This window comes from Arvicola amphibius, chromosome 3 (assembly GCF_903992535.2).
Source record: "Arvicola amphibius chromosome 3, mArvAmp1.2, whole genome shotgun sequence".
Taxonomy (NCBI): Eukaryota; Metazoa; Chordata; class Mammalia; order Rodentia; family Cricetidae; genus Arvicola; species Arvicola amphibius.
In genome coordinates this window covers 165,807,896-165,821,588 of record NC_052049.1, presented here as the reverse complement: position 1 = coordinate 165,821,588, position 13,693 = coordinate 165,807,896, and the positions used below count along the sequence as shown (strand labels likewise).

The 13,693-nt window shown below is 38.5% G+C and overlaps 1 protein-coding gene across 3 annotated transcripts in view; it reads left to right on the top strand.

The window, feature by feature from the left end:
* Positions 1–13,693, top strand: part of Armc8 (armadillo repeat containing 8) — a 95,038-nt gene that overhangs the window by 31,920 nt on the left and 49,425 nt on the right. For 2 of the 3 annotated variants that reach the window (XM_038321586.1, XM_038321585.1), the window contains exons 6-11: positions 2,550–2,642; positions 6,291–6,371; positions 9,627–9,702; positions 9,800–9,890; positions 11,400–11,460; positions 13,479–13,679. In XM_038321586.1, coding sequence (XP_038177514.1) covers positions 2,550–2,642; positions 6,291–6,371; positions 9,627–9,702; positions 9,800–9,890; positions 11,400–11,460; positions 13,479–13,679 — 603 coding nt within the window. The remainder of the gene's footprint in view (positions 1–2,549; positions 2,643–6,290; positions 6,372–9,626; positions 9,703–9,799; positions 9,891–11,399; positions 11,461–13,478; positions 13,680–13,693) is intronic. The other variant, XM_038321588.1, reaches the window with a different exon arrangement.

The following is a 13,693-nucleotide window of genomic DNA, read 5'->3' as shown; positions in this document are numbered from 1 at the left end:
TTTTTTTATTGCATTGTGTAAATGTACCACATTTTCTTTATCCATTCTTAGGTAGAGGTGCATTAAGGCTGTTTCCAGTTTCTAGCTATTACAAATAATGCTGCTATGAACATAGTTGAGCACATGTCCTTGTGGTATGATTGAGCATCCTTTGGGTATATACTCAAAAGGACTATTGCTGGATCTTGAGGAAGGCTATTTCCTAATATTCTGAGAAATCACCATACTGATTTCCAAAGCGGTTGTACCAGTTTGCACTTCCACCTGCAATGAAGGAGTGTTCCTTTTACCCCACATCCTCTCCAGCATAAGTTGTCATCAGTGTTTTTGATCTTGGCCATTCTGACAGGTGTAAGATGGAATCTCAGAGTTGTTTTGATTTGCATTTCTCTGATGGCTAAGGATGTTGAGCATTTTCTTAAGTGTCTTTCAGTCATTTTAGATTCATTTGTTGAGAGTTCTGTTTAGGCCTGTACCCCATTTTTTATTGGATTATTTGTTCTTTTGATCACCAATTTCTTGAGTTCTTTATATATTTTGGAGATCAGATCTCTGTCTGATGTGTGTTTGGTAAAGATCATTTCCCGTTCTGTAGGTTGCCATTTTTTGTCTTGTTGATTGTGTCCTTTGCTTTACAGAAGCTTCTCAATTTCAGGAGGTCCCATTTGTTAATTGCATGATGTTTTTAAAGGCTCATGTCTGTGTTGATTATATGTAAATTAAGGGAGAATGTTTTTCTAAATTATGAAATATTTTGATTTTATGCCTTGGAGATTTTCTATCATAGAGACAATAGAGAATTCAAAAGTGTTAAATGTCAGGCAGCAGTGGGGTGTGGTGTGGGCAGCAGCAGAGCTGTTCAGTGTGCTTAGCTGGCTGGATCATGTAGAGGTCAGCTGTCAGAACTGCTCAGGCATTAAATAGACGACAGTCCAGTGAGGAAGGGTGGGGGTTTCTACTTTGGAATCCTATTTATTGAACAGGTAACAGAGGCAGTTATGTAACTTTCTTTATCATCTGTGAACTACAGGTGCAGAAATTCAGTTGGCAGAGAGGAACACATATGAGGAAATGGATTGGGGGTTGTTAGACGACATTGGTGAATCAGAGAGCAGTAGAAGAAAGGAAAGAGGGAGAAGCGGGTTAGAAGTGAGCAGAGTTTTGGAATCTGCCTCCTGCTCAGCCCCTCTTCCGTCTGCTCATACTCAGACTCTGGGCTCTTCTGGCTATTTTGAGGTTTTAAGTTTTTTACTTTATTCTTATCTACTCACTACAATACAATGGATCATACTAATAGTGCTAGTCAAAGGCAGTCTACTTTTAGGCAATAACAGCCTGTTTCCCTACTTAGCCCGTCTATATCTTGGGTGTTCTTTCTTCCTCACCTTCTGGTTTTGTCTGTAGAGCAGCATAATTTCATAAATTAGTTCGGTTGCAGACTCTTACGTCCCTCCTCCAGGCTTACAGAATCAGATTCAGTTATGGAGAACATCCTTTGGAATTTGTGTGCACATTTGTCCATGAACATGGTTCAGGAATGTGGCCCACTTTTCCTAGGAAGCTTGAGCCAACTTTCCTTTTTTTTATCTGGTTCAGTGTAAAAATACCCTTCATTTTGTGATTCCTTTTGCATTACAAATAAAAGAGTCTTGGAAAGCTTTAAAGCAGGATTTTCTTTTCCTTTGCCACCATGTGAGTGTCAGCAATAAGTAAGCTAGCAGGCTTTTAAACTATTTTTATATGTATCTGTTTTCGCCTGTGGTGTGCGTGTGCGTGTATGTGTGTGTTTGTATTTGTATTGGTGTCTTTGCACATGTGAGGCCAGAAATTGCTTATATATTGAACCCAGAGCCCATAGATTGAGCTAGCCTAGCTAGTTGGCCTGTTTTGGAGATTACCCTGTCTGTCCTTGAACTGGGATTACTGGTGGATGCCACGCCTACGTGGGTACTGGGAATCTGAACTCTGATCCTCCTGCTTGCATGGCAACTTGTGCTGCAGGCACTTTACCCACAGAGCCATCTCTCCTGCCCAATAGTGGGCTTTATATGAGAAGTTTCTAATCATTTGAAGTGTTCTGTCTTGAAATTGAAAATAGCTAACTTGTCATAACTGTTAGAGGTGCTTATCATAACATCCCAAGACCCAAATGACAGGTTTATTTTGTGCAACACTTTTTCTGTATAAGCCATTTAACATTGTCTGTGTTAATAAATCACCTCATCACATTTTGGTTTCAGAACTGATTTCTTCCTACTCTTTGCTATGATGCTATTTTATAGCAAGAACATTGGTTATTTGCAGGAAAGAAATTAAGTTCCTTCTCTTGTATTTTATTTTCAAGGATGAATATGAAAATATCTTTCCTTATCCCCTGTTTGAATAGTTCTGATGGCCATGACACTTTTGTTTTACTGATCCTTAAAGAGACTTTATTTAATACCATTAAGATAAGAAGCTTTGTTATATACTTTATTGTAGAAAGACTTTGTCACATATGCTTAACACCTAAGTTCCTTGTTGCTGTCTGCCCCTTCCCTTCCATCCAGGATGCCACGGTGATTCCGCATCTCATGGCACTGCTGAGCAGGTCCCGCTACACCCAGGAGTATATCTGCCAGATCTTCTCACACTGTTGCAAAGTAAGAACTAGAGTAAATGTCCTCACTGTAAACTCGTGTGTCTTCCTGTACCAAAGAGCTGGTTGTTGAAGCCTGACACACAGTTGGTTTGCTTTCTGGCTGTGATTGTTATACTTAGGGGTGAGTGTGCTGTTTGACATCTCAGCATTATATAGGTTTTATTGACTTCAGCATACTGTATGTTTGTTTCCTTATTGAGCGCTTTAACCTTTTCACTTAAAGGAAGTGCTTGAAAGCTTCTGTTTAGCATAACCAAGTTGCCAAGAGGGCAGCATGTTGTTGTTGCAGGATGAAAAGGTCTCACTGCAGCGTGGGAAGAGTGCAGAGCCAGCAGCACCATGCACTATCCTCCAGAGTCCTCCATGTACTCAGTGTCTGAAAAATCTAATTTCTGTGCTTTTAAAAGGCTCCAACCTACACTGAAAAGTGCTATTTATTTTGCTTTATATATTGAGTAGTCTCTTATGTAACCATGGGTGATTATTTATCTGAAGTCTTTGACAATTTCTAAATACTTTCTGACTTGTAACCAGTTTGTTGCTTATGTTCTGGTGATCCAGCCAGTGGCTGAGGACAGCATTACCCATCTTCCTACCATGTGTAACACAGATGCCAGGTGAGGAGCTGCCGGCCTCAGCAGGAGGGTCGCTCTCTGTGCTAGTTAACATTATCTTACCAAATAAAATTAGTTCACCTGCTTCTGGAATGGCATCTACATTCTAATCTAATTATTTTAAACTCCATCCAATCTCTAACTGATTATCAGAGCCTAAAATATAAGATGGGGGGGGGGGTGTCAAAAAATCCTCTAGATTTCTCATCTTGTTTTGACAGTATGTAGGCCAACTCATAGATGAAACTTTGTTGAAATTCATTTGCTAACAGTGGGTTCAAATGCACAAGATGTAAGTATTAATAACAATAGAATGATATTTTAGACCCATATCTGTAAGCAGGGTTATGCACCAGAATTTTCTCAGTACCTGAAATTGCTCAGTGCTGTCTCAGCTGCTCTCCAGAGGAAGGAGCCATTTTATCACTCGTCCTCCACAGGGGGTTCATTCTAGCCATCCTCCAGCCTCAACTAAGGAACAGTTTTATCAAAGAAAGAAACACCTTTGCTAATTTTTTTTGCCTGATAGTTTAATATTCTTATTAAATGATCACATTTAAGTATACTGAGATCTAACTAAACCTCAAGGAACAGTATGAGCTCATGACGACCAGTAATGACTCAAAATGTAAGATCAACTTCACAAATACACAGTATCCTTATGTATTTTTGAAAACAGTTGTCCATATGGTCTTTATATTGCCCTTCATTACAAAAATGTTTTGCTTCCATGTTCCTTTTTTGCATATAGGCCCAAATAAATAAAATTTATAATAGAATTTTAAGACTCATTCATGGGGCCCACTTAGCTAAAATTAAGTGGAATAGCACTTAACCAATAGATTAGTATCAGTATTAAGTCAGTTCATATGCTTTGAGGAACAAGACAGTAAAAGAAGATTACTAAAGCACTGTGTTATAAACTAGTCATAATTACATGCTGGAGTGTTGCTGAATTATCAAGGTACAAAAAGAACCAGTGATGATAGTTGTTAGATTCTAATTTCTAAATTGTTGCTGCTTAAGCAGTATCTCAGATTTCTGAGATTTCTTTGGTGTTTAAATCTGAAAGGGCTTATGTAATCACCGCCTGGTGGGTGTCGCCTCTCTGCCTACCCACTAGATTCTTGCAGAGATGAAAGAGACACTTGACAAAAATCCAACGTGAGCTCTCTTCTCCAGTTGGCTTTCCTTGTAGTTCTTTCCACAACCCTGTGCAGAGGCTTAGAAAGAAGGAAGACCTTGTTTGGTAACAACTATTTGTTGCCATCTCTTGAGATTAAAAAAAAAAAAGTAAGGCGCCTCAGCAAATAGGAAGTAATTCTGTACGGAGGATTGCAGTGTGCTGGATCTGTTCCCTGGCATTTGTCAGTGCAGCTTTTGTTAGTACGACTGTTGAGAGACGGTTTGGACCTTAGAGAGAAATCAAGAGACTGAAATCTAATAATCATAGAACATTTGTCTAATAGAAGTGGCATAGGACAAAAGAGAAAATACGTATGTACTAATATGTCTTAGATGCATTGTGAAGAGAATTGAAAGGGCTAGAGCAGTGTATTTAGCATTCTACCGTTTGAGTTAAAATGGGATAAAGCATACACATGCATTGGTTTATATACAGTTTGTTCTTTTCTGTTCTGGGTTTTGTTGTTTGTTTGTTTGTTTGTTTTGAGATAGGGTCTCACTGTATAGCCTTAACTGAGAACACTATGAAGACCAGGCTGGCCTCAAACTCAAAGCTTTTGCTTTTGCCTCCGTGTGCTGGGACTGAAGGCACACAGTACCACACCTGAAGACTGTTCTGTCTTAAGACAGTCTTGTTTTATAGCCTAGGCTGTTTTTTAGTAGTGATCCTTCTGCTTAACTTCCAGAATAGTGGAATATAGTTATAGGCCACACGCCCAGCTTCTTTCATATTTAAGAAATATCTTAAAGAATAGAAGATAATACATTATAATTAGGTCTCCTCACATCACAGAAAGCCTTGCTGTAGAGGAGGAGAGAGGTACAAGCGTTTGAGGCAGTCCTCTTCCTATGTAGCAGTTCAGATAATCTCCACCAGTGTTTAGACAGCATCATTCTTAGTGTTTAGTGTTAGAGTTCTTTGTATAATCTAGACACTAATCCTCTGTCAGTTGACTAAGCTGTCAAAGATTTTCTCTCAATCTATGGCTGCCTTTTCACATAGTTCAGTTTCCTTTGCTGTACAGAAGCTTTTCAGTTTCATGAGATTCATAGGAGACCTGTTTTTTACTTGGCTCCCCCATAATAATCTCCACCATCGTGTTTATAATAAATAAGTTATTTCAAACCAGACAGTTGAATGAAAACATTTAGAGCAGTGCCTGTCACACAATGAGTCCTCAGTGAGTAGTGTCCATAATTTTATCTATAGGTGTGTAAGTGAGTGGGGAGAAAGGAAAATATGCTTAAAACCTATGCCTTGAGGATGTGGTCAAGCAGTTATAAAGGATGTTTTGCACCTTTACGGGTGGATAGCTGATAATAAGTACACTGTGCCCTTGTTCTCTGGGAATTTATCTTTGTCACCTAAGTTTCTACATAAGCATACATCCACTATTGTAGCTCATCCTCCTAAATTGTGATTCTCAACCTGTGGATTGCAAAAAGGGATTCCAGCCCCTTTTGGGAGTGATTGCATATCACATATTTACATTATAATTTGTAACCATAGCACTATTATAAAGTATCAATAAATAAATTGGTTGGGGGGGTCACCACAACATGAGAAACTGTATTAAAGGGTTGCAGCTTTAGGAAGGTTGAATTACTGAGCTAGATTCTTTTTCCCTTTATTCTTCGGAAGTAAAGAGGGAGATGCAGACATATCCTGGTGGAGTTGTGGCAGCACTTTATGTACTAAGTCTGTCTGCCTTGCTTTGGGGTTTGAGTTTGTTCAAGCATGGGACAACTATGAAATCTATGCTGTAGAAAGCGTAGTTCACTTAGATAAGTGTGGTTTAATCAGAAGCATGATTTTTGTTAATGTGTTACTCTATTCTCTTTTCTTGCAGGGACCAGATCATCAAACAATTTTGTTTAACCATGGGGCAGTTCAGAACATTGCTCACCTACTAACCTCACCCTCTTACAAAGTAAGATGAAAAAAGTTATGTCAGCTGTTATCTTAATCTTCATTAAAAGAAAGACATTGCTTCTAACTGTGATCAGTAGATTTCCATCCACCCATACAGGGTGTTATCTTCCATCAGTCGCACAGGGCACATGTTACTATAGTATGTTCTTCTATTGGAAAAACATTGTCCATCCTTCTTTATTTTTTTTAGAACATTTTATGCCATAAGTTGTGGATTTTCATTTGTGAAATAGTATTTCAGGTCTCTCTGATCAGTTTACAGTGCTAAACCCGCTGCTCAAGGTGATGCCTTCAAGTGTGCAGGAGCAGTAGCTAACTTGATGGGGAGACTTTGGGTTTTGTATTTGGAATCTTTCTGTAGCTACACAGACTCAAACCTGCAGTATATACCTACATACATATCAACATTTAGAATGTGTAGCACGATTAATAAAAACCAGAGACAGATATTGGGGTTAAACCTGAAGATCAGAAAAGCCAAGCAGCCAAGCCACTAGAAAGCTCTTACCTCTTTGAAATCTTCAGACTGAAAGAGGAGTGAGTTCCTCTCTCGTCCCCCCTCATATTCCTCTCTAGTGTGGGATTAAAGGCATGCACTACCACCGCCCAGCCTCTATGGCTAACTAGTGTGGCCGCTGGGATTAAAGGTGTGTGCCACCACAGCCTGGCCTGTATGGCTCACTAGTGTGACTGCTTTGTGTTCTGTTCTTTAGGCAAGCTTTATTTGTTAAAATACAAATGAAATATCACTATAAGAATGTATTCTGTTTTGTGTTTTGAGTTAAGATGTCAAAAGTTTTCAGGCTTAATAATTTTCTTTACTGTCTTTTACATAGAGATGGCAGCATTATAATCCATTATTAAACATTAAGTCAAAACTTTAGCCATTCATGGTTGCTTATATATCAGGCTGTAGATATAGTGGGACACTGTCCTGTGTCTTGTTAAAACTAAATAAGCCTGAACAGAGAAGCACTAGTTTTTGCGTCTGCCCTTTTGACCTTCATTTCCTTTCTGGTAAGGCTCTACCTCAGGCATCCACCATATGGTTGTTGGTCATGGTGAAAACTTACAGTATAGGAATGATATGACACCAGCTCAAAACTAGCTAAAACAGGGCATGGAGCTATGTACTGGAGCCATTTCCTCTGCCTTGTGTCATATAGAGACTGTCAGAACTTGGACATCAAGAAACACAATACCTCCCTCCAACTGTCTGTGGGACTCATCACCCTGGCTCCCTCCCAACCTCATGCCCTCTGTGATGATGATATAATAATATAATATCATCATCATTACTTCTCTGAATCTAGTCAGTTCCGACCATGTGCAGATGGGTGTAGGGCCACTAGGCAACCAGCCATTGCCCACATCCATACAGAAAAGTGAGTTTTCCTTCAATCAGTTACCAAGAAAATGTAGCAGGAAGTAGATATGATCAAATACATTATATGCATGTATGAAAATTTTAAAGAATAAATAAAAATACTATTTTAAATAAATTATTTATAAATAAAATAGTATTTTTATTTATTATGTGTAGAGTGTTCTGTCTACACACCAGAAGAGGGCAACAGATCTCATTATAGATGATAGTGAGTGAGCTACCGTGTATTTGTTGTTGGGAGCTAAACTCAGGATGAGCAGCCAGTGCTCTTATTTATTTATGTGTGTGTGTGTGTATTTTTTAAAGAAAACAAACTATCCCTTTTCACTATAGATACCAATCCAAGTTCCTGCTCCCCTCCCTCCCCCCACTCCCTCCACATACCCTCCCAACTGACCCCCATCCAATCCTCAGAGAGGGCAAGGCATACTGCCCTGTGGAAGGTTCAAGGCCCTCCCTACTATATCCAGGCTGAGCAAGGCATCCATCCAAAGAGAATAGGTTCCCAAACAGCCATTACATGCAATAGGGATAAATCCTGGTGCCACTGCTAGTGGCCCCTCGGTCTGCTCCAGCCATGCAGCTGTCAACCACACTCAACCAATTTGGTCCCATGCTTGGTCCTTCCCAGTTCAGCTGCAACCAGTGCTCTTAACCAGTGAGCCATCTTTTCAGCCCAGCAGTACACACCTTTAGTCCCAACACACCTGGAAGGTAGAAACAGGTAAATCTCTGTGAATTAAGGGCATCCTGGTCTACAGAGCAAGTTCCAGGATAGCCAGGGCTACAGAGAGAGAAACCCTGTCTCAAACAAACAAACAAACAGAAGAACCCAAAAACCAAACAAGGCAGTTGTAGAGGTGCTGGTGGTTCTCTTGTTAATGCCCAGCCAATGCCCCTTGTGGTATTCCACATGGGCTTTTCTAAAGAACAGAAGACAGACCAACAGTTTTTTTAGGCAGTCACTCATTTCTGCCATCCTCCAGCTTCATTAGTTCCCAGTTTTCAGTTTCCTATCTTGTCTATACTAGGTTTATTGACCATAGCAAATTTTAAAACTTAGGAGTTTGTGAGGAAGCAAGTGTCTGAATAATGTGCTGTCCTTAGCATCCTGTAGGCTCCACTTGAGGGCACATGCCAACACTGCAGAGCATTCCCAGGGGAGGGCAGGGTCGCCCCATTCCTGCCCTGCTAGAGCCTGCCGACCTCCTACGGGTCAGGCTCAGGGTGAGGATGTGTTTGGTCATCTGGTGAATACTTTGCTGAGGTGCCCCTGGTGTCGGTGTCAACATAGACTCTAGCTTCTCCCTCTCAAACTTTTACTCTAACATTGCTTTTTGTTTTAACCCCCAATTCCATCTCACACATTTATAAGAATACTAACAAAACAAAACAAGAAACCCCCAGAACCCTTTGCTTCAGTCCTCAGTACAGAAACAGACATGTTCCACCTGAAAGGCACTTGGTAATTATTATTAAGCTTCCTCTTTCTACCTTAGAAAACTTCCATTTTCTCTAATGCTTTTTAGAGTTGATTAGGTATTTTTCTGTCAATTTGACCTGCTACTTTCTCACTTTCTCCTTTTTTATTATTTCAAGAGTGTTTTGACTTCTGCTATAGTCTTTGGATATACAGGTATTATTATTATTTCTGTGGTGCCGGTTTTTTTCCCCACAGTCCTAATGAATGAACTTAAGCCTTTGAGTGTTCTGAGTTATAGTTGGGTCTACTCGTTATTTAAGTAGAATTAAATAATTATTTAGAAGAGAAGTTTAGATTCTTAAAAATCATATTTCAAAACATATATATATATATATATATATATATATATATATATATATTTGTTTCTTCATTTGTCTTTACAGGTTCGAATGCAAGCACTGAAATGCTTCTCAGTTTTAGCTTTTGAAAATCCCCAGGTATCGATGACCCTGGTAAATGGTAGGCTGGAACTTTCGGTGACACCTATGTGATTTAATTTCTGAACTTCACAGATTTAGAGGATTTTCTTACTCTTTGTCTTTTGTTTTGTTTCCAGTTTTGGTTGATGGGGAATTGTTACCACAGATATTTGTGAAGATGTTACAGAGGGATAAGCCTATTGAGATGCAACTCACGTCAGCAAAATGGTAAAAGTCAAAAAGCATGGGAGGAAAATCTGCTAACACTGGAATATCAGTGTACTAGCACAATCTACTCACTTCACTTCACCACCTTGTTGGGATTTTGAAACTTGAAATTCACTGGACTGTCTTATATGTTTCTAAACTGGACATTTTTTAAAAAATACCTGGTATGACTAACAAGGCTGAACTCTGAAATTGTTTACAGAAAGTTATTAAATCCTCATATGTTCTCCTTGTCTTTAGTGTGAAATAACAGAATTAGATCAGTAGCTACTCAGCCAGGAAGACAGATGAGACATCAGTGTTGGTGAACACTATGCTGAACATGTGTGTGCAGAGTTCTGTGCTAAGTGTTCAATCCCAATAGAAAACTTAGACTTTTGTACTGTTTCTTTGTTTGGTTTTGATCTTAAACTCAAACTAAGTATTTGTCTTTTGTTAATAATTTAACAATATGTTAAAATAATTTTGTTAAATAAATTAACAATATGGAAATAGTTTTTAAAAAATGAAAAACATAATAAACCTGACAGTATGACATTACCACAAAAATTTCAGCCCTTTAGAATTTAAATAAAATAATTCTGCTGATTTGATGTGTTTTCGTCCCTGTCCCAGCTTTCTGAGGGACTCAAACTCAGAAGAGTTCACTTTTTTTTTTAAATTTTTAAAATCACATCTATTTATTTATTGTGTGTGTACATGTTTATATGTGTACCACTGAGCACATGTGGAGGTCAGAGGACAACTTGTGAGAGCTGGCTCTCCTCGTATGACCCTGTGGGTCCCCAGTTGGTTCTTCTTATGTGGTCATGTGGTTTCCCAGGATGGAACTCGGGGTATCAGGCTTGCCAGCAAGTGCCTTTCCCTACTGAGCCATATCATTGGTCCATTTTGTTGGATTTGTTTTTGAGTTTTTCTTTTATTATATTTATTTTCATTCAAGGCTACATACAATTATTGGGTAAATTATTTCTCTATAGACTTGAATCACTGACCAACCCACAGAGCTGCTGTTGGGATCTCCAGATTCTCATTTTGATGGAGAGCTGCCCTGTCTTCTGTGATATTTCCACTGCTGGTGGACTTGGACTGTTCCCGCATAAGACCCTTAGCCTTTTATCAGTGTATTTTAACATCTCTTTCTTTTTTGTTAGAGAAATTTTTAAGCATTAGAAGTATAGAAGGAAAGAAGAAAAGCGAGAGCAGTATAGAGAGAAAAGAACCCACTTTATGTTCAACACCTAGCTTCAAACATGCCGCTACTCAGCCTGCTCATGGGGGCATTTATTTTGAAGTCTTGTTTGTTTTTGTTTTAGAGCTAGCCTACTGTTTATATAATTATGTTAGTTTATTTTAGAGCTAACTGAATTTCAGATAAGGGATGTCAGAATATTGTCACTTAAGTAATAGTGTATGGGTTTGTTTTGTTTGTTTTATAAACTCTTAAAGACAAATAGTATTTCTTTAATGTTTTAAACCTCAAAAATAATTTGTGTCATTTTATTCCAGTTTAACTTATATGTGCAGAGCTGGAGCAATTCGGACAGATGACAGCTGTATTGTATTAAAAGTAAGCCAATTACTTCTCTAAGGATGTTGAGTGTGGATGTTGCTATTCTTGTTTCTTTTTGCACACTTGGCATTATGGTATGAGTGCACTGCATAAAATAACATCAGACACGATGCTTTTCTGTGGTATGCCTTTTAGTCTAAAATTGGGTTTAGATGTACATGAATACCACAATAAAATAATTATTTTATTGTTACAACCTTTCTTTTATGATGAGTATAAAATTGTAAAAATACGTAAAATTCCAATGAAATAGTACTCTTTGCCAATTACACAGATAAAGACATACCTCACCCTCACACACATCAAAATGCATAAGAGAGTAAATAACAGAAAGCAGCTACCATCTGTGTTCTGTGTCAGTACACCAAGAGCTTCTGACTATCTTGGAATCCCTTACTCTCTTCAATTCCTGCATATGAAAGTAGAGGCAATAATTCTCACTTAGCTATCTCACAGAAGTATTGTGAGCCTAGCCGTGTACTAAACACATTCCAGCGTCTTACTTGCTTTAAAGAACAAAACAAATGTATTGCCATTGTTGAAAAGATGAGTCCAAAACTAAATGATCATTAAAAACATTAAGTTTAAGCCAGGCAGTGGTAGTGCATGCCTTTAATCCAGCACTTAGGAGGCAGAGACAGGCAGATCTCTGTGAGTTCAAGACCAGTCTGGTTTACAGAGCAAGTTTCAGGGCAGCAAGGACTACAGAGGAAAAACCCTGTCTGGAAGAAAAGAAAAGAAAAAGAATGAGTCAGTTGGATTACAAGCTTGATGCCAGTCTGAAGTACATAATGAGATCCTGTCTGAACAAACAAAGCACCAAGAAATAATGCATAAGTGGATAAATTAGTGACTAGGTTGCCTTAGTATTTGGCAAAAGACTTAAGAACCCTCCGAGTAAATAGCTGTATGTAGACTACTAAGGGCTTTCTTAGAAATGACTGGCTTATTTATTTCTTTAACCCTTACTTCTTTATCATTGTATTATTTTCAGATGCTTCAGGTGGGAGCATTGATAACCCATGAATTTATAGTATTGATAAATATTAGTAATTAGGAATGTTAGGAAAAGAATAAAATAGGAAAGAATAGGAAAATCTTCCCCTCAGAAGCCTGGAGTTGAGTTGTAAAGCCTGAACTAGCGTAATAGGAAACAGTAGGAATTAACAGTGTTCTGATTCTGTGGGAAAACATAGAACAGGATGACGCAGCTCTCTGGGGCGTTTATGCCCCTGTGAGTAACCTCAATACAATTTATTGCTTTACCAAGTTCAGGGGGAAAGCCAACAGGAATCTAGAAAACAGTGAAGCAAGGTTGACTGTGGTAGTCAGAGTGACTTCCTGTAAGTATCAACACTTCGGTGTCTACTTTGCATCAGCCTTAGAGATAATAGACGCACAGGGTAGTTTTGAGAGCCTAATCTAGAGATGTTATAAGACCAGTGTCAAGGCGGTTGAAGCACCTCAGAAGTAAAATTGAGCGAGTGTATATCACAGCATGGTATTGAGAAAACTTAACAGTGGTGATTGGTGGACTCTGAGAGAGGTAAAAATTTTTAAACTATATTTATCTTTTGTAACTGTAGATAGATTTTAATTCCTAAAAATAAATAAGTAAATAAATGTGATCCCAACCGTATTACTAAGGAAATTTTGCTAATTAAACTGCCAGCACTCTTTTAGGGTGAGCACATAGGTAGGATAGATAGACTGTTGAAGTGGTGTGATCTGTCAAGAGTTCTCAAATACCTTTTCTAAGATTCTCCAATAAAATTTCAAAGCAAGTTAGAGTTTCTGTTAACATAATTAAGAGTTTAGCATGCTAGAATAAACAATCTTCTGAATTTTGCTTGTTTTTGCATTTAAACTTTTTTACTTCTAAAAACCAGCTGAGGAAATGTATCATAGAAACATGACTTCCAACCAATACCATTGGATTAGGTTTAGTTATCAAATGTTCTTCATCAAGCTTTTGCCTTTACCAAAAAGGAAATAATTGATCTCCCTGCTTTCAGACTTTGCCTTGTCTGGTTCGAATGTGCAGTAAGGAAAGATTACTAGAGGAGAGAGTTGAAGGAGCTGAGACACTCGCCTATCTGATTGAGCCAGATGTTGAGCTACAGAGAATCGCTAGCATAACCGATCACCTCATTGCCATGCTTGCTGACTATTTCAAGTATCCCAGCTCAGTGAGCGCCATCACTGACATTAAAAGGGTATGTTCTTCTGG